The sequence below is a fragment of the Coturnix japonica genome, chromosome 13 (assembly GCF_054131305.1).
Source record: "Coturnix japonica strain WE chromosome 13, WE-NBRP24, whole genome shotgun sequence".
NCBI classification, from domain to species: Eukaryota; Metazoa; Chordata; class Aves; order Galliformes; family Phasianidae; genus Coturnix; species Coturnix japonica.
This window is the reverse complement of record NC_140675.1, coordinates 328,302-348,345: the sequence shown is the minus strand read 5'-3', so window position 1 is coordinate 348,345 and position 20,044 is coordinate 328,302. Positions and strand designations below refer to the sequence as shown.

Here is a 20,044-nt window from a genome sequence, read left to right as displayed (position 1 = left end):
CTAGAGGATGTGTTTGTGTGCTGCACTTGGAAGAAGTTGTGCCCAAAGATGTTTGTATGCATGCATTTATTTCTGGTTTTAGGCAGAACACAAAAGGTGTGCAACTGACATGCATATTTATTGCTTTAAATACATGTCTGTATTTTGTGCATCTATGCATAGCACATGTGGCTACCTTAAGGTCTATATTTTCTACGTACAGCTAGAATTATGTTGTGCTGTGTGTCATTCCTCTGTCGTATGACACTGTTTCATGGCTGTCAGTGGAAAGAGAAAAAGGAAGGGATGCATAACTCACCCTTTTGGCCAAACCATTCTTGCAAAGCACTTGTGGGAGCCTGGATTATCTCGTGAAGGGGAAAGGAAGTTCATTTCTAAATGAAAACTGAAAAGAAAAGGTACACAGCAATGATGAAGTTCAGGTTTCATTAGCTTTTGATGTCTGTTCACAGGAAAAAAATCATGTTTCCTTGGTGACCTTTTAATAAATGCAAAGCTAGGTGGGAAATCTGTCCTTCAGTTCCTTTGCATTTGTAACTAATTAAAGGTGTGGAGTGTGGTGTATAGGATTGCAATGAAGCCTGATGTCAGGCAGCACACTCGCAGTGCTGGGGTCTATGGATGTGTGCCTTGCTGTCCTGTGGGCTTCCACGTGCAGAGGAGATGGATGTCTTCTAAGGCTGTTTCGCATCTCCTCTTCTAGCTGAGATTGGAGCAGAAGGGTAAGGTGGGCTCCTCACACTGCGCAGCTCAGTTCTTATATGTATTGACACAAAGGGTGCTAAGGTGGTGGAAAGCAAAACAAAGCAGGCAATTGCTGTCAGTACAGGCTGTCTAAGCTGGTGTGACCTACTGCATTGTAAAGTGAGGGGAAGTGCCTTATTCCTTGTAAAGTATTTTCACTTCTGTTCATCCAGTGTTCATCAAGGTGTTGGAAGGAACGCAGCACATGTTCCTTGACTCTTCTACAGCTTTTTAGTAATATCTTTCTCAGCGTAGGTGTTGCAGAAATTAAACCAATCTGGTTACGTTTTGTGGCATAGGAAGACAGGATAAGCAAGGTTTGCCACAGCAGTGGGTGTCAGAGAAGCTGCTGACAGAAAGCAGAAAAGATAACAGACAGAAGTCAAGTCAGCTTCCATTTAAATACCTTCAACCTCTTGATTCAGAGATACAGTGTGTAAATGGTGAATTGTTTGTCATGTTTTTGATACTCACTGCTTCTGGACAGACATTTGATCTCAGGGTATTCAGGTAACGTTTTAGTGTCTGCCCTTAGTTGGTGTAGCATGAATGATGTCTTCTGTGAATTCATTGGTAGAGAGGAGGAGGAATATTAGCAGAATTTTCTGTGTCTTTTTGGAATAATCTTTAGTGATGCTCTCTGGAAGAGAAAACCTTAGATTTCTGAGTCTGTGTGAAAACATTCAGAGATGAGGGACAGCCCAAAGAGGTGTTGGTTTCATACTGATAAGATCTGGTGTGTTACATGCTGACATGCATCATAAGAATGAGTAGCACCTGACACTTCTGGGCTCACTCCAGATATATAAATGCAGTCCACTTAAGGCCAGGTTGCCTTTGCTTGAGATTCTGACTGGTTGGAATAAATGGGAGTGAAATTTTGTTTATTTCATGTACATTTAATAACACACATTTCAATCCCCAAGGTGCTTCATCAAGTACCCTACTCTTCTCAGTCAGTTCCCCTGATTTCACATGAGGATGTACAGCTGTGATAAGCTGAACTGAATGTGAGGTCTCATAACTCTACAATTTAAACAGTAAGAAGCTTCCAGAAAGGCCAAATCAGTCACTGAAGACCTTCTTTTTAAGACAACCAGAGCAGTCCCAATACAAATCATGTTTTACCCATATTATTTCTGTGTCCGTGTTACAGAGACTTGGCACAAGCCCCAAATACATCTCATTTATATATACACGCTTGACATTAACTGGAAGGGGGAGACTGTGGAAGTGGAGAAAAGACTCATAAAACCTTTAATTCTTGCAATGGCACGTTGGCACTTTTGTGTGCCACAGCTCAGCTACTTGTTGTATAGAGAGAACTCAGCCTATAGGACTGTGTAGGATTTGCATCCTGTTTAGAGGGGAAAGCCAGCAGCAGAGTGCATGGAGAGTACATGCCTATGGTTTTTGAATTACACATTAAATGAGTGTTTGTTCCGCTGGGCTGGGTTTGTGCAGTTAGTATTCGTGGGTGCAAACTACAGACTGTGGAAGACTACAATATAAACATGAATGTGGATACACGTGGGTGTGGAAGACAGTCCAATGCATGTTCAAGTGTGCACCAGTGTGTCTGATGAACGTGTAACTTTAATTGTGTCTTTATGGATGGTTGTTGTTTGTTGTAATGCTAGAGTCTTAGAAATGTGTCCCTGTACATCTGTGATCATGTAAATGTGTGTGTATGCACAGATCTATATAAATGCCTGATGAGAAGTGCTCAGGGTTTCCAAGTAGGAGATAACACAGTGTACCAAAATCAGCGGGAAACTCCAGTGCATTCACATTCAGCCATCATTTTGTTCTAAGAAAATGGGGATTTTCCTTCATGAAAGAAGAGGCACAAGTGCAAAAGGGCTTTTGTGGCACTGACTGTGCAGCTGATTGTCAATCTGAGACGGAGGACTTTCCATACGTGCCTTTTTCTTTCACTTACCCTCACAGATGTGACCTCTGGAAAGAAAAGCTAATAAAGCCTTTTTCCCCCCACAGAGAAACACACATAAGAGCTTGGCAGAAACTGCCATTTCTTCAAAGTCATGTCTAACAATTTTTCCACCAGCACCAGCTCTTCCTTTTAGTCTCTGAAAAGAAGGCTTGCCAGTAAAAGTCCAGAAATAACTTCTCTCACTAGAACCCGTGTTTGCCAACAATAGCTAAGGAAAGGGAATCTATTTTTGTATCTGGATTGTAGTGTGAGATAGTTCTGGTGGCCTAATCTAATTGTGGTTTAGGATGTTGTAATCTCTGTATTGAGGTATATGGGAGAAAAATAGTATGTGTGCCTCTTCTGAGAAAAGAATTAGGGTCAGTGCTAGCAGTAGGAGAAATTGAGATAATACCAGATAGTCTCTGTTTGGCAGCCAAGGCCAAGTCTCACTGTCTCCAAGCAAGGTAAGCAGACCAGGCTTCTGAAGAGTACTTGGATTCAGCCACGAGTCCACATTATTAGGCAAGTCCATGGTAGTGTAGCAGATCCAAAGTGAAAACACACGTTAGTAATTCAGGGTGATGTTTGTGGGATCAAACAGCTCAGAAACCACTTGGCAGGTCCACAGTGACAAGGTGATGCTGGGAAGTCAGTTCTGTGAGTCAGAGTCTCACCATAGGGTACACCATATACACACCATAGGGTGTGCTCAGGTAAAAGCATGTAAGCGTTGCTACAGGAGCTACAGACCTGCAGTTTTACAGCAGAGCCCTAAGCTGAAGTGGGGCTCTTAGAATAGGTAGAGGGTATGGGTAAAGGCCCCAGGCGGGTCTGGCTGAGGACCTTTATGGCCTGTTAGTGCTTTCAGAGCTCTGAAAGAATGATTCATTTCACCATCAGAGTATCATGTCTGGGTTGTCTCTGTTCTGTATCAGAACTGTGGAACAGCTGCTAAAAATAAACCTTAGAAAATCTATTCCATACTTTATACGAGACCCTGTCTGTGTTGAGCAGGAGATCTGGGGTTCATTCAGACAAGTATCTGAAAACCTCACAACCAGCTGGGTGTACTCAACATGTGTGTTAGCTGTTCTGAGTTTTGTAACTTAAGCTATTAATTTAAGGCTTCTGTTCACTCTGACTAGCTAAGATCCTGACAGGGACTTTAATTCACAGGCATAAAGCTCTGACAGTCTCTGCTTCTAACTGCCATAATGGACAAACTTGATGGGCAAATGCGTTTGTTATTTTTCTTAGGAGACAAAAACTGATTCAGGTATTCAGTTGCTGTGATAATAGCTATTCTAATAGAAGCAGACGTCTCCTAGTGTTGTTTCTATCTCTTGCCAATCTTGAGCTTCACCACTCTCCTGAATGTGTAGCTTTTTAGTCCTTCTATTTACTGAAGGTCTGTAGTTGTACACTGCCTTTCTGAGAGAGCTCAGATTCCACTTGTCTGTCCCTAGTGGGCAGGATAGAAGGTACTCCCCTCCCATATGTTCAGGGGCACAACTGCATCTGCAGAGCTTTGAGGTTCTTTGTCAGAGAGTAGTGCTTGCTAGTTACTCTAGAAGCTGCAGGTGACCCAAAACACTGAGCAAGGGACTCCACACTCTCTACGAGTGTGGGATTGGCAGCACATCTGCCTGATAGAAGGTCTTTATCTCACAAGAAAAGAGAGAAGAGGGAAGCAACTGCTGCCGTGATCTCTGCAGCTGCCTGTCATCCTGCCTGAGTGAGTTTGATGTGGTGCTGTTGCTTCTTTACAGAAAAAGACGCAAGTTATTTTAAGACACTCTTATTATTTTTCTTATTTTTTGGAAATCTTAATCTTTTAAAATATGGCAGGATCTCGAATTAGATGCTTCAAACAATTTTGCTTCCAGCAGTGAGGGGTGAAGTGTAGGAGGTAAAGAGAACTGTGGGTTACCTCCCCATCTCTGCTGATGTCCTTCACTAGGTGCCCTTCACTAGGTCACTCCTCCTCTGATTCAGCATCCCTGTTGGCAGCTTGCAGTACTGCTCTCCTATCTCCCAGAGGATATCCTGCGATTAATTGAGGGATGTATCTAAATCGCTTTAGCATGCAAGCCAAAAGTCATCGGGGACAAAGCTGTTACTAGGGCAGGAATAAAGGTCAGACCCTTGCTGACATGGTTGTCTTGATTAATTACTACACTAATCTCTATAACTCCTCTTCAGCAATATAATTTGGCCTCATCCCTTGCTTGTTTGTTGGTTGTTGTGGTTTTTTTTCCTTCCATTTTCTGCAACTTAGTGGTGAGAGAATTACTGAATAAACCCACATGGAAAATGCTACTTCTCTCTTTCCCACCTCTTGGCCAAACCTATGCCTCATTCCCCCTTAGTGTCCTGGGGGAATGTGTCTTAGTGTCCTGGGCAGCCTTAGCTGGTGGGGGCAACCAGCCCATGGCAGACAGTTGGAACTCTGTGATCTTTAAGGACCCTTCCAACCTAAGCTAAGAATCTATAATTCCACGATTCTTAGGGATTTGAGGAGTGATAGACAATTACTTGAATTACTAGGAACATGATGCATGGAACTGGCAAAATCAGTTCATTTGATACTATTTTCCTGCAGCTTTTTTTATGTAGGAAAGTACGAGGTCGGTGCAAGAAATCCTTAGCGTCCCTGTTCTCTGGGTGAAGTGTATTGAAGGGCTGAGCAGCCAACCATGGCTGAGGGCAGGAGGTGCTGGTAGTTTGGATTCTGCGACTAATACAGCTCTGGGGCTCATTGTTTTGGGACAAACACTTTTGAACACAGAGACTGTGCAGAGTCCATTAAGGATCACCAGCAGCATCAGAAGAAGATACAGAGGGGCTTGGAGAGGAGCAGAAGGCAGACTGAGTGAACGTGTGTAGTGAAGGGTAGTGAACCGAACCTGCTTTGGATGAACAAGAGGGAAGATTCCCTCCAGGTTACTGCCCAGTAGGAAATCAAAGAAATGAAGAAAATCACTCCGTGTTTCCTATTCAGCTCCTCATTCGGATCTGTTGTATTTTCCACTCCTCTGTGATTACGTCCGTGTCTCAGTCAGGTATTGTTTTCTGCTTGAGTTGGGAATGTTCCCTAAAGCTGTTCCGAGTGCGCAATACTCTCTCATTCTCTTTCCCAGGCCAATTTTGGAGTGAATTTTGGCAGATTACACAAGTGCAGAGTGTTTACTGTCCTGTCTTACATCATCATTTTCCCGTATCGTTTATTTTTCCTTTGACAGATTTTTAACACTGCCAGTCTAATATGCATCAGAGATTGTCGAGTATTACCATAATGCAGTGTATTGTGGGTAATCCCATGCAAATTGTTCTGTGGAAAGTCATGCTAAATTATCTTCTTGGGGGGAGAAAGAAAAAGGCTTTTGCTTTCATTTATTTTAACCGTTTGTTCTTTGGATTTCAGAGCAGCTGCCAGTGGCAATGATTTAGAACAGTTGTTTGACACTCGGCACCATGTGAGGCGATGCTCCTCCTCAAAAGACATGGTGCTAAATGCATGGCGTTGTGTACTGTGCTAGGTTTATTGTATACGTGTCTCCAGTGTTCACATTTAAAACGTTGGTAGGTTGTCTAAGGAAAAATCTGAGTGTATGTTGGGTTGGCACAGTGAAGGTAGGCATTGCCAATTTTTCCAGCTCCATTGTATGAACATATTGAGGAAATACCAGTTCTTGTGAGCCTGAAGTGCATCAGATGTCTCTTGGAAGAGGCAGATCTGATCATACACGCTCTTGTTTTCTTTTTTTCTTTATTATCAAGGTCATTTGCTTGTAAACTGGCTGCTTTGTTCTTTCTGAGGTCCATATTACTTCCCCAAACCGAGACAGTAATCCTCCTTCTGGATGGAACACTTGATTGTAGTAGAAATGATTGCAGTGTCACAAACAGAGGATTATCGTTTTAAGTGGAAATCATAAAAACAGGTTGAAAAAGACTTCTAAGAAAGAGGCAGCTTGTTCTTATGCAAATTTTCTCAGGTAGTACAGCTGCAAGATAAGAAGTCTTGAAAGCCTATAATCTGGAGTCAGCATCTTCTCTGTTAATACAGGTTTGCCTGCGTCACACTGTGAACGGTCAGTAGGTCTCCAAAGACTCAGAGAAACTTAGTTTATTCTTCTGAGGCCTACATGTCTTTCTCTTTTTGCATGATGCTCTGGAGGTTGAGGCATTACTCAGCTGCTGTGCATTTGCTTCTGGCTGGTCTCCTCTGAAAAAGACAAAGTGGAAATATTCATTGCAGAACAAGAGGAAATATAAGCTGCTTTTGTGTGAGTCACATCAGTTATCCCACTTGATAGAGATAGTTGCCTCCCCCTCACCCTACTTCTGTCTCTCTGATCTTGTTTCCCTTTCTTCAGTCTGTTCCTTACAGCCTTCAAACACCTGATTTCTTTTTCTCTTTCTTTCCAAAAGCACAGTAAGTGGAGAAGTTAAAGTAAGCCTTTGCTGGTGGGATTATAAGAGCAGTAAAGGCTTATAGGTGGTTTGAAGAAGTTTGTGTCTAATTGACACTCATCCTTGGTAAACAAGTCCAAACGTCTGAGCTCATGCTGCTGGTAGGTTCCTTGTGGGCAAGCAACAGGGGCTCATATCTGCTGTAATAATGTAGAATATTCAGTTTTGATCTCTGTTGTTTTTGTTTGCTGGTTCCTTTCTTTTGATACTAATCGTATTCTCAGCCAAAAGAGTGGTTTAAAAAAACCCCATCAGCCATCAGACTACTTGTACCAGCGGACATCTGGGTTGGCAATAAAGTGAGCCTTTGGACTCCGCAGACCTATAAATCCTGGTTAGCAGCTGGTGGCAACTGTTTCACCTGGAGGAACTTATCTTGATGTCTGGCATCTGGTTGTGTGGTCTGTATTCCCAAGACCCTTCACAGGATGTCCCTCCTAACCCAACCTTCTTGTAAAAAGATCATTCTTTCTCCCTGGGCCTTTTGGTAAAATACGTCTGTTAAGGTAACTTTCTGACATATTCAAGCTGCAAGAAGCATCCTGTATCAGAATAATTATGCTAACACCCATTAGAACACAGCCAACAAGCCCCTTCTTTGTACTCCCATCCTTCACCTTCAAAGGGAGCAGTTACCAGGCTGGATTCCTCACCAAACAGTGTGTCTCTTTCCTCTCTGATCTGAACTGGGCACGTATGCCTTTTGTGCTTTCCTGTGTATCCTTGGCTTGGGAAATCAATGGTTCCTTTGTTGCTTTAGAAGTGCTAATACAATGAATTCTGGAATTGTAGTTGCTTACTGTCACTGATCACTTGGAAGTGTGTTAGGTGGGGAAACCAGCTTTGGCAGCTGGCTGAAGATAACCAAAGAGAACTTGTGAAATGAAAAAAGATAGAAAATTGACATGAGGAATCCTTCATAATATAGGGAAAAAGGCGCAGTGTAAGGGGACAGCCATACAATATATGTGAAATTTGAGAAACGAGAAAGGAAGGCTCAGAGCTGCAGATGGCTCTGTGCCCTTACCTCTCACTCATGAGTCTCTTTATGAAGACGTGTTTAAAGTAAATGTTTAAGGAGACCAACAAAGAGAAGGTCTTGGGCTGATCTGTGAATATGTGCACGGCAATTTAACTGCAGGAGCTGGCGTGTGGCGTGGCCCAGGCAAGGGGACTGCCATCGGGTAGAAGTTTTGCTCTGGTGCCAATGGAAGCAGGAGTCAGAGGAAATGAGGGATTTAGTATAGAACAGACTTAGATCTGGAAAAAAGAAGCATGCTCCAAGGCATAATCAAAAGGCTCTGGAAGGAAACAGTGGACCCTCAGGACTGGAATAATAAGGAATTGTGAAGGCTGAGATTTGGATGCATGCTGGAGCTATTTATGCTGTCCTGGGGCCACAGGCATGTTGGCAGAGCTGGTAGGCAGCCAGGACAGGCACAGAGCAGAATGCTGTGGGACCACTCTGGCTGTTTTATGCAGGAAGACAATGTCTGCACGTTATCTGTCGGTGTTATTTTATATTCAACCAAGGCTACAACACACAGAATCAGGTAAACCTCAGGTTTTATTGCTGTAAGAGTTATAAGGGAACAAAGGAACTGAAGATTCAAACTGGTAAAATCATTAATAATGGCCAGTGGGGTAGATAGCAGACATCTCAGACATGCTAAACAATGTGCTCATTCTGATTCCTTATGTTTTAAAATTTACTCCAGAGGTTGAGAACCACCAAAAAAAGAAAAAACCTACGAGAAACACAAGGGCAGGGAAGCACAGTGACTGAGTTAATTGCCTTGATGGCATGAGTGAAGGGAGATGCAGTATACAAAGTTTGTCATTTGTTAAGACTCATATTTAAGTGAGCAGCATTGGTGGACATCCTAGTTAAGTCAGAACTAAGGAGAAGAGAGTTTCCCTCACCCAAAAGAAATCCCAAAGGGATTGGAGTTTTGGGGTGAGGCACAAAAGGGTCATTTGTATAGTGAAAATCTACTTAAAAGTCTGGAAAAATAGGTGGGATGTATTAATCATCACTGGGGTGGGAAGAAATGGATAGTAAGGTGACTCCAGCTACCACTCTGTTTTGGTCTGTATTTCTTTAATGACTGAGAAATGAGGAGAACAGTAAAATGCTAAGATTTACTGTTTGCAGCTGATATGAATTATACAGTAGGAAGGAGGACAGCAAGACTGTGGTTACGGGAATGGAAGATAAAATACAGACGGTGGCGGGGTAAAGCATGTTTGAAGGAATAGTTTAAAGCATTCAAACACATGGTTGGGTTCTGAATTAGCTCTGACTGTTCAGGAAAACATAAGTAGCGATTAGAAAGACAGCTCAATAAAGATATCTGTGCCATGTGCAGCAGCAACAATAAAGAAGAAAGTGAGTAAGATGCTTGTGTATGTGAGAAAATGTAGGCTTGGAAGATGCTATAATATCCCTATAGACGTGAATGGTAGTACCTCCTTTGGACTGCTTTGTCTGTTATGAGTTATTTTCTTTGTAAGGCAAAAGAGATAATGAAAGGGGGGGCTAGAGGAAGCACACAGTGGCCTGGAAGGCAGATTCGATATGGGAGAGTATTAGTGATACTTGAGCTATTGAGAGAGAAAGGGAAAGAGTGCAGAGAGCTCAGCAGTAACACTCAGCACTGTGCTGGGGAGAGGCTTCACAGTGATGTGGATATTTGGTGGCAGCATAGCAGGAAGCAAACTCGCCACCCCATTAAATTCCACTCCATGTAACGTTGCTATCAGGCCAACATGCAGCTTTGCCGGTCTGCTTGTGTCTGTAATGTGCTAGCATGGGAACAGAGCACCAGAGATCCTGTGGGGCAGACAGCTATCAGGCTGGAGCATGCTGTGATGTCTGGGTCATGCTGTGCTGGCTTCTTTCTAAATGCACTCTAGTGCCTAAATCATTATGTTGGTGCAAAAGTGATACCATGATCCATCATGGGGTCTTATTTTGTATGGGGAAGAAAAGCGTACTAGTGTTGCTGTGTCATTTTGGTCAATACATATTTTCATCACCTCTGGGATGGGCAGAATGGCATATGTTTTATCAGAGTAAGAGGGAAAGGCTTCAAAGCTTTCTATATTGCAGATTATAGTATAGTGAATTTCAAAATAAAATCTACTTTGTAATTTCCCAGTAACTATAAATACTTGCTCTGCTTTAAAGCCACACAGAAAAATAACAAGGTGTTGTGTAACATAGAACAATATGGAGGGCATTTCATGAAAAGATACAATTGGTTCTTTATATAACACATAATTAACCAGGAGAACCTGATAGTGAATGACATTATGGAGACAAATACTGTACTAAGAATGTTCAAAACAGGTTAGACGCTTTCTGAATAGCATCTGTATTTACGTTAGCCAGAATAAACATCATAAATCCTTTTGTTGCCAAGCATGTGGTGATCACCAGCCAGGATTAGGAAGTTATTTAACTCCCACGGTGAAATATGGCCAAATGAGTTAAACTCATAGCTGAAAATGCTTGGGTGGGCCTGGAGTCTGCTCACTTTTCTGTATGCTGAAGTTATTCATACAAGCAGAGAAGTGGAAGTAGAGAGGGAGGAAAAGTGAACCAGGGATTAAACTGCCAATTTAGGATTTGCAAAAATTCAACTTCTTGCTTTCCCAGACTGCTTTTATGAGCTAATTCATTTGACACAGACTCTCAGATGTACTTAGAGCTCCACCTCACATTTAATCTTCAGGCACCTCAGGCTATAACCTGGCTGTGACTTGTTCCAGGTTCCATAGAGTTCACACAGCAGAAGGTGTACGAGTGAGAGAAAGCCGTGGGTAGACTACAGATGAATGTTGAAGGCACAGTCAGATGGGGTAACAGCAGTTAACCTGTTGCCAGTACTGGAACCTGCATTAAAGACAGAAATGTTCTTGAACAAAGCACTTGGTTGTCACCAGTGTAAAGTAGTTTTCTTTTCTTACACTGCCCCAGAATCACTGTATGACCTTGAACAGTTTCCCCATTTCTTCTTCTTGTCTGCCAAGTAGGAGAGTTAATTATCTGGAGCACTATTTGTTTTCTTTCAAGAATTAGCACTTATTTTTTCTATTTATTTTCTGTTTTGTTGTTGTTGTTGTTTTTCCTGACAAACAAACAATGACAACAACAAAAACATACTGACAATTCCCACTACTTTTGTTCTTTGCCCTCTGGACCTTCTTTATGGCTCATCTACGTTGGTTTTGCTTTCTATTTTTGTCCATCTTTTATTCCTGATTCAGCCACTTTTCACAGTTATGCCCCACATAAATGTATGCATTGGTCCCAGTGATACCCAAGAAGTGATCTGGCAAAACTGGACCTTCTGGTACCATGTACTACCTTCCATCTCAGGAAGCAATGCGAAAGAGGTGCACCAGCATCCAGCAAGTATGGAAGCATTCCATACCCAACCACTACTGCTCTGTGTGAGTGTGCAGTCTCTGGGGGAGGGTGATGAGAATATATCCCCATCTTTATGCTTACTTTGGTTGGCTATCTATGCTATCTGAATAAGTAGAACTTGACAACCAGTTTTACCATTTGCTAAATCCTCAGTTCTCTTACAAACAGGCCTTTCAGGCCTCTTTCTGCTCTCTGATCTGCTTTCCTCCATCCCTTGAACAATCTAGCCTGTAGCATCTTTAGCCAGGGAAAGAGTCCGTTTGAATGACAAATCAATAACCCATCTTGTGACGAAACAAAGAAGTTTGCTCAGTCCCAGCTGAATCAGAGCATCAGCTAAATTCAGCAGATTTTCAGGGAGGGTTGACAGCAAGCTGGGCCTTGTTTCCTCACCTAGTAGCCAAAGTACTGAGGAAAGCGAGGATGGGCATTCATAACGAAGCACACCTCTCCAACAGTGAGATGGGGATTGAGGTTTCCATTAGTTTTCCTCTTGTTATCATTCCTCCACATCAGCATCCACTGACCTCAACCACCCCTCCCTCTTTCTCATCCTTTTATCTCTCCAGTCCTTTTATCTTCTGTCTTTAACTCAACCCCTCTCATCTTTCTAGAAATTCAAGCTACCCAATTTTTTTTCTCCATCTTCAGCCTTTTCTGCTTGCTTAATCCCTTTGAAATCTTTTGGCCCAAATTTCTATCCCCTAAACTTTGTCTGTTTAGAATGTCATACCTACTGCTTAGGGATCTCTGGGCCATGAGAAAAACTGGCTTGTTCCCTACTGTCCTCATCTCAATAGCTGGTTCCCCATTGTGCATCAGCATGTTTTCTTTCACAGGGGTTTAAAGGACACTATCTTTTGGGGCTGGCCCAGGCTAAAATTTCATCTGCAGGCACCAAATGTTTCATTCAGCTGTGTGGTTTGTCCTGTGCAGCCTCGAAGTAGTTTCTATTAGTATTCCAATGGAGAGCTCACTGATGGAATTAGTGGGAAACCAGACTGCCAATTTATTTATACCCAGCCTTAGGGCATAACCATTGTGCATGTGTAAAGCTGTTGAGATGCAGAGTATACTCTGCATGTGTGTGTGTATGTGTTGACTGGAAGTAAGTTTGCAGGGAAAAATATTGCCTCAAGGATTGAACAGTGCCCAAAAGTGACCGTACTGTGTGCCAAAGATCCCTTTTCTCTGAACGCAAGAGAAAAATGATGGCTCTGAAATCTGTTGTCTACTTGTGTTTATTAATATCTTTCAACTCCAGTTTAACTGCAGCTCTTGTTACCCTGGTGGAGAGAGAAAATTCTAATTTAACTTCTGGAGTCCTTCCACCTTCAACAATATCTGTGTTATGAAACTATCGCTGCCTTTGGCTTGTGGGGTTGTTTAAAGCATATGAGTAATGAATAACGAAGTTTTCCCATTACATTGTCTCTTAGCCTGTGATGTGTTTTTAGGTAAATTGAGAGACGTTGGAAGCATTTAGTTGTGAATATATAGTTGATGCATCAGTGCTGAATGCGAATGAACTCTTTTTCCGGTATAATTTCATCAACTTTCATTAGGAGAATTTTTATTGCCATTATCTTGGCCAAATGATAAATCACGGAATAGCTTTCTTATTTTTCCCCCTCCTTCCGTGTTTCCTATTACTGTGACACAGTGTCATTTAGGAGATGCAGATGAACACCTCACTGCCCTGTTATGATAAAAACAGTTTGGGCAGAGAACAAATGTACTGGTTTAACTAGACCAAGAGCTAATAGGTTGTGTTCATTTAATTCATCTGATTAGCCATGTTGAGTTCCTCTGGAATGTTTCTTCCCACCAAATCATATATACAGATACATCCAGATATTAGAGCATGGTGATGTCTCTTACCATACTGTCTGCTGTGGTATGAAAAAATGAGAAGAGATTAGCAAATAATGTCTAGTTCCATTATTCTTTATAACAGCCAGGAAACTATAAACCTGTTATCCTTTAACATTATGTCTTCAAAAGACATGCATGAGGGGGCCCAGGGGACCAGTGGGCATATTTGTATTGCGCAGCAATGTGTGTATTGAGCCAATGCTGATCCAGACTGGCACTTTCATGTTATGAAGAGCAGAAACTATGCAAAGATATGAGCTGATCATCAAAGAAGAATACCTTTGTTAGCATATCCATGAGGCTAAACTAATTAAGACTGATGATCTTGTCTGCAGCTTTCTGGTACAGTTTTCTGATTCAGACTTTGCTTAGATTTTGCTGGCTTGGAAGACTGCACTGCACTCCGCTTCTCATACAGATGCCTCCAGAGGAGGATGGAGCCATGTAGGATTGTGATGGGGAAAGATAGGGTCTCTGAGAGTTCAGGACATTGCAGAGGACCTGATGGCAGGTAGAACAGCTTCCTCCTGCATGGTAGTGGCAAACAGGTTATATATTGTCACTGTGAGTAGAAACAATCCAGCTTGACTGCTGTGGAGCTTCTTAACCAAAATCAAAAGTTCACCACTTCTCTTTCTTTATCTCTTGTAGAATTTCAAGAATTTCAAGCAAGGCAGGAGGGGCTGGTTTCTACCCAGAGCACCAGCTCTTGGCACTGCTGGCAGATATCATTAATGCTGTTAGTTTGATGCATCAGTTCTGTCAGCATCTTCACTTTAATGGTAGTCACCAATGCAGCTCCAGCTCCTGCCTCTGCTGAGAGCTGAGGAAGAAGAGGGAGAGCATTGTCTGAGTTGGAAAATAAAAGACTGCCTGTGTTTGAAGTGAATTAAATGTGTTAACTTGTAATGTTCTAGCTGAGGTTTCCAGCTGTTATTCCCGAGCTGTCTGTTCTCGAAGCAATATGGGTCCATCATAAAGCAGCTAACTTCAGAGCATGAGCACTTACTGTCTGAGGCTTCTCAGGTGTATTATACTTTTATTATTATTATTTCTCTGTTCATAGTTTCCTAAGGCCTCTTCATATCCTGAATAAAACCCTGGGGAATTGTAAGCCCACAGGCTGAGTTTTAGCACTGTCACTATTCGCATCTCCTGGATTGATAGGTATTTAGTGTGCTGCCTGGATCCTGGAAACAGGACCCTAAGATACACCCCAGGGAAAGCCCCAAGATGTTCCTTGTATTTTTTACCCCTGAGAGAATAATTCCTTTGCTGTGGAAGTGACTTATTTTTGCTCAGAAATGTCACCATTTCCACCTGCCAATTGTAACTGCCACACTAAAATGTCTTCTGAAGTAAAATAATGGAAGTGAGGAATCTATGTAGAGCTGCTAGGCCCTCGTTGTTTTGTATTAATGACCATTGGTTCCTCTAAGCCTCTTCATCTATTTTCTTCCCATTATTAATAATTACTATAGTTCATTGCACCTGGCTCTTACTTAGCAAAGCTTGCAGTGATTAGGATGGGAGAAGAAATGGTGTTAGAGATTTGCTGACTGCTTTAAAGATATTTAAGAGACTTTCTGAGAGCAGAAGTCAGATCTCCAGAGTCCTTTGTCTACGCCTGGCAGGGAGGCTCTGTTTTCTCATATTGTTTGTGTGCTCTTCTAGGCACGTCCTCTGCTTATCTAGCTGTCCAACCACTCAGTATATGTACAAGCTCAAAATAATGCATTATTTGTTCATTATTCATTATTATAATTACCTATTCATATTTATTCATATAGTTTGAGAAAACAAGCAGAATTTCAATGTGGTTACTATAGGAAAATGTGTTTGTTATCAGATAGGGCTGCTTTAATGTTAGATTTTATTTGTACATGCTGGACTTGCTGGAGTTGAAGTGAAGGCATTCGCCTTGTAAGACATTTTGTGGCCTCTAACAAACATGAACCAAAAAAAAGCATTACAAGGGAGCTGTAGATGGTCACTTGGGAAGCCTCTTTTTTCCATCCACCTCCATGCTGTTGGCTCCCAATTTCTCTCAGCTGTGCAGAAGATCCTAGAGAAATTATAAGTGCAACCTTACATAGGAAACATAAACAAATTAAAGAAGGCAAAACAAAACTAACTACTAAGAAACAGGAGACTGGAGCTCAGCCCCCTGTAATCAGTTACTGGTATATTATATATATATAATATATAATATATATAATATATGGGCTCTGTTACCTGTAAGATGTGCAGTAACAAACACCGAGTGAAGGGTCAAGAGCAGGCCATGCTGGTGTGGAGCACACACTGTGCTTGTGGCTGGTGCCAGGGCTGTGAGCACGGACTTATGGCAGTTGCTAAGGAAACAGTCTTGGAAATGGGATTGGAGTTCTTGTCAGAAGGTTGGCTGCAGAAATGGTTTGTGCTTCAAAAGCACACGGGGCTGATACTGACAAAGGCTGCAATTGTTCAGCAATTGATTCAACCCCTGGTGTGATAGCATTAAGGAGTAACACATGATGTGATCACTAAATGCCAAAGATGAGGGATTTTGCAGTTTCTTTGGGTTATTTTCGGTGACTCTTTTGTGGTTTTGGAGGTTTTTTTTGGTCTCTTGCCATCTCACTGCTTGTGAGAAACTACCAGTAATTACACCGGATTACTCCTATGTAGGCCCTTGATGTGTTACTTTTTTGTTGGGTCTTTATTTTTTTAAGTAGTGAAAAAGCATGCACAGACAATTCAAAGTCAGGGCTCTTCCATGTGAGGATCCACAGCTTGAAGGAGTCCTCTTGGAAAGGTGATGTTGATAATCCCAGTCCTGTTTTTGCATTTCTTTGCCTGCACGTCCCTACTAGAGACATAGGCTTTTAATACACTGAGAAATTCCTCAGAGTTATTTGTTATTTTGCAATTACTTTGTAATTGATTTTCTTAAAAAGCAATTCATAACTTGTTAAAGATGTTCCCTCCTTCCCCTCTTCACTGTTTTTTCTCTAATCTCTGCCACTGTCCAGTATTTACAGTCATAAAACCTATTTGTTTCCCACTGCTTAGGGAGATGACGCTTCTAGAGAGAGAAAAAAGATGAGACCTAATGATTTGTAAGAGTGTATTTAGTCAGATCCTCTTGGGGTATGAGTCTAATTTGTACAGTGACAACTTCAGTGTAAGTAACCAGAGCAGTTACACTACTTGCCTCTGTTGCCTCTGTAAAATAGAAGCTATTTTAGAATAGATCCTGTAGAACAAATGCTATCATTGAATTCATGATTGACTGTATGGGAACCTGAATGAGGTGATACTGTAATACTAAGAGCTGTCCTTCTGAAAAACAGTCTCCCAACACCTGCGCTTTGTACACTCAGCAATGAAACTTCCTCCTTTTTTCCACCAGGGCCTGCAGCTGGGAACTCAAGAGCTGGAGGAGATGGGAAGCAAGTTTTGCCTTGCTCTGCTCATTCTGCACCTCAAATCCTTGCCCTGCAGCAAGAAGGTGATGGCTCAGGCAGCGCTACTCCTAGATCTGGAGGAAGAGATAACAATAACAGACCGGGCACAAAGGTCAGTGACAGTTTCCTTACAAATTTCATTTTCCTCTCAAAATATTACTTGAGCATATGGATGGCACTGTCTCAGTGAATTCATCAACAGGAAACTGAAGTTTCAGGTGATACTCTGTCCACCTCAGATCTCCTCTGTGGAGTCAATCTCCTACAGGGAAGATGTTCTCTAGGTGAAGGACTTTGATGGTATGATTTAGAAACAGTATGCCTGATTCTGCAAGGATTCGCACAGTCATTCCTCTTTTCCTCACAGCATTGTATCCTACAGACATATGAAGCATAGGTTTGTGATTTTTGGTGCGTGTGATGAAGTCATTATCCAAACAACCATATGGGAGGTGTTTTTTCCTAATTGCAAAATTCATTTCTTAGCTTCCTGTGTTCAATGGGATGTATGCAAGTGAGGTTGCCTCATATGTGGGGAATTTGGCCTGGGTAAAGGTCAGAATATGGGATGCTTCAGCTGTGATGAAGCAGAAATGTATGTGCTCTTTCTAAACCATGCTATTCCTAGTTCTACATGCAAGCACTTACTCTTGCAATATTGTTTTTCCAAGACAAATGGAGGAAAAAATAACTGAGTGATGTGATATGATTTGAAGTTCCCAGTGGGTTTGTTATCAAAGAGTGCTTCCAGCTTCATCAATGAAAAGCCAATTTTTTCTGTTGCAGAAATGCCCCCATAATTTACAGCAAACTTCCAGTCTTCCCCCTGCAGGAATACTTAACTGACATTCGCACCACCTGTTCCTCATGCCTGAAACCATTCTTACAAGCTTGTTCGTGGTTTTTAATGTTTATGGGGAACAATGAAAAAAAGAGAACTAAAATATAGAGACATTCCTTTTGTATAGCTGTGCTCACTTGTACATATGAACACATAAATGAAGCAATTAACATGTATCCTAAATGGTTTCAGTACTGGGGACAGCCATCCGAGAAATCGTTGGTGTCTCATTAGAGAGAGCTACTGAAGCCTGGCCAGGTGGATGAATTTGAGATATAAATCAGATTTTCCAATTCTGAATTAGAGCTGGAGGAGTTTTTGCATGAAAGTAACTTCAGGGAAGGAAAATATTGAACTCTGACTTGTCCCAGACACTGAAAATAAGTTGGTCATACCAACTCCATGAGCACTTTCTCTCATTTGTGTGGTTTTCCATTACCTTTTTCTTTGGTTGGTTTCATGTTAGTGAGCATTCATTTCATTTTTCCTGATGTTGTGTGGGCGATGAACCTTTACCAATATAGCAGCTCTCTAATGACAAATACTTTTAAAGAAGTTAAGAATTAAAGAAAAATCCCTTACCTTGTACAGCTCCCATGCCATTCCATATCTGTTTGTGGTGGTCAAAAGCAAAGCGCTCTGTCCCTTCAAGGTTCTGTGTCATCTGGGGATGGGATGTCACTGCTGAAGGCAGTGTGATGGTTACTTGTTCATTTTCACTCCAGTGGGTGGAATTGCAGATTTATGGAGTTCTGATGGGTTAGGTGCAATTAGTTGGCATTTGTAGTACAAGTAAACATTACACATTGTTTGCTCCTGTCTAAAGATTTGCCATATTACAGGAGCTTTTTGCAAAAGATCAGGAAAAGGGAGATGTGGGGACCAAGGGGCTTGGCTTGTAAGTGTATTCTATTTTATGATAAATAATTCATTGAAAAGGATTGTGCAGCTTATTGATTCTGATTCAGAAAATTAATATTTTGCTTCTGGGTTTCTTTGAGTCTCACCAAGAGAACTGCATAATTTGATTTTAGAGGGAATAAGAGGCCTAAAGCAACCAAAGGAAGAATGCAGAATAAAGAGAGCACACTGCTATGGGCAGGAGAGCAGCTGTATCCAGGCCTCTCCCCCAGCTCAGACTTTGAAATAAAATAATGCATAGACTATGAAATAAAAAACTGATTATCCATCAGAACTGGAGGTTGCAGTGTGGGGTTCCACTCGGTCTAATCTTACTCTGTAAAGATGAAATCCAGTCTTTCTCCATTTAGGTAGCACAGGGAGCTCAGCAGAGTCTTTCTGCTTACTGGTGGTGTGTCACTACATCAATGGTAATTATAGTCTACTTTTGCCAAGACTAGAGCTGTCTTTCATGGTTTAAGGAGCAGGAAGTGTTTATAGCTTAGAACCAGTGCTGTTGTCTTCTGTAGTTACCACAAAAAACACTTGAACACTTTCTATGCTTTCCTCTTGTGAGGATGGAAATAACCCAAATTATTTTTGTACCTTTGCCAAAGCAGAGTTGAACTCGGGGCCTGCAGGTGCTACACAGGAGCGACCTAAATGGTTACACTGTGGGATGTCTTTCTTGTGTGCTTTACACTGTGAGCAGAGGTGGTTTAAACACCTTGCAGGCAATCCCTTTTCCAGACCTCTGTACTGTGTAATGAATAGTGGGTGTTTAAGTGGGAGCCAATGGGTCTGACTGCAGCTTAAGTTTGTTTTTGGTAGAGCGTGTTGCAGAAGACTGTCTTGACTGACTTTCTCACCTAGAGAAAGATACACATATGGATGTTTCCTATCAGAGCAGGATTAACAGTGTCAGAAGAAAACGATGACTGTCACTCGACCTTGATGAAAATACGATCTTTATTTAGTTGATAAGGTTCTATTTTGCAGAAAACATGCTGAAATTGCTCTGACCACTCCAGCTGTGATCAGTGAGATTAATTGCACAGTGCTTATGTTCAATACATCTATCTAATTTTCTAAATGTGCATTTCTGAGTGCCCGTCTCTATAGTACTCCGGGTGACAGGTCAAGCCATGGAAAGAGAAGTTAATCCAGTACTGGACAGATCTGACTTCCAGGTGATATGTCTCATGGCAAAGGTACATAGATCACAAGCCAGAGGTCTTTTATGTTACGAAACTCCTACGGTTCATGTTCTGCGTTTGTGTCTTTTTTTTTGTCATGGTGTCTGGTGTGCGTGGCATTGACTTGGCATCTCAGCATCTCCCTCCAACAGCGAACATTTTCACCTGTCAACGTTTATAACTGGATGTGTC

At 41.8% G+C, this 20,044-nt stretch overlaps 1 protein-coding gene and 1 long non-coding RNA gene across 2 annotated transcripts in view; one reads left to right on the top strand and one right to left on the bottom strand.

Annotated features, from left to right (window-relative positions):
- The window catches only part of LOC146758527 (cytosolic carboxypeptidase 4-like), a 132,002-nt gene that overhangs the window by 20,560 nt on the left and 91,398 nt on the right, over positions 1-20,044 (top strand). Inside the window, exon 4 of the mRNA XM_085514546.1 lies at positions 16,861-17,027. Within this exon, the coding sequence (XP_085370672.1) occupies positions 16,861-17,027 (167 nt within the window). The remainder of the gene's footprint in view (positions 1-16,860; positions 17,028-20,044) is intronic.
- On the bottom strand, positions 10,797-16,750 carry LOC146758529 (uncharacterized). The gene is made up of 3 exons (XR_014934010.1): positions 15,702-16,750; positions 15,440-15,531; positions 10,797-14,289 (listed from the first exon to the last, which is right to left on the bottom strand). It is a non-coding gene; the product is annotated as an uncharacterized LOC146758529 (long non-coding RNA).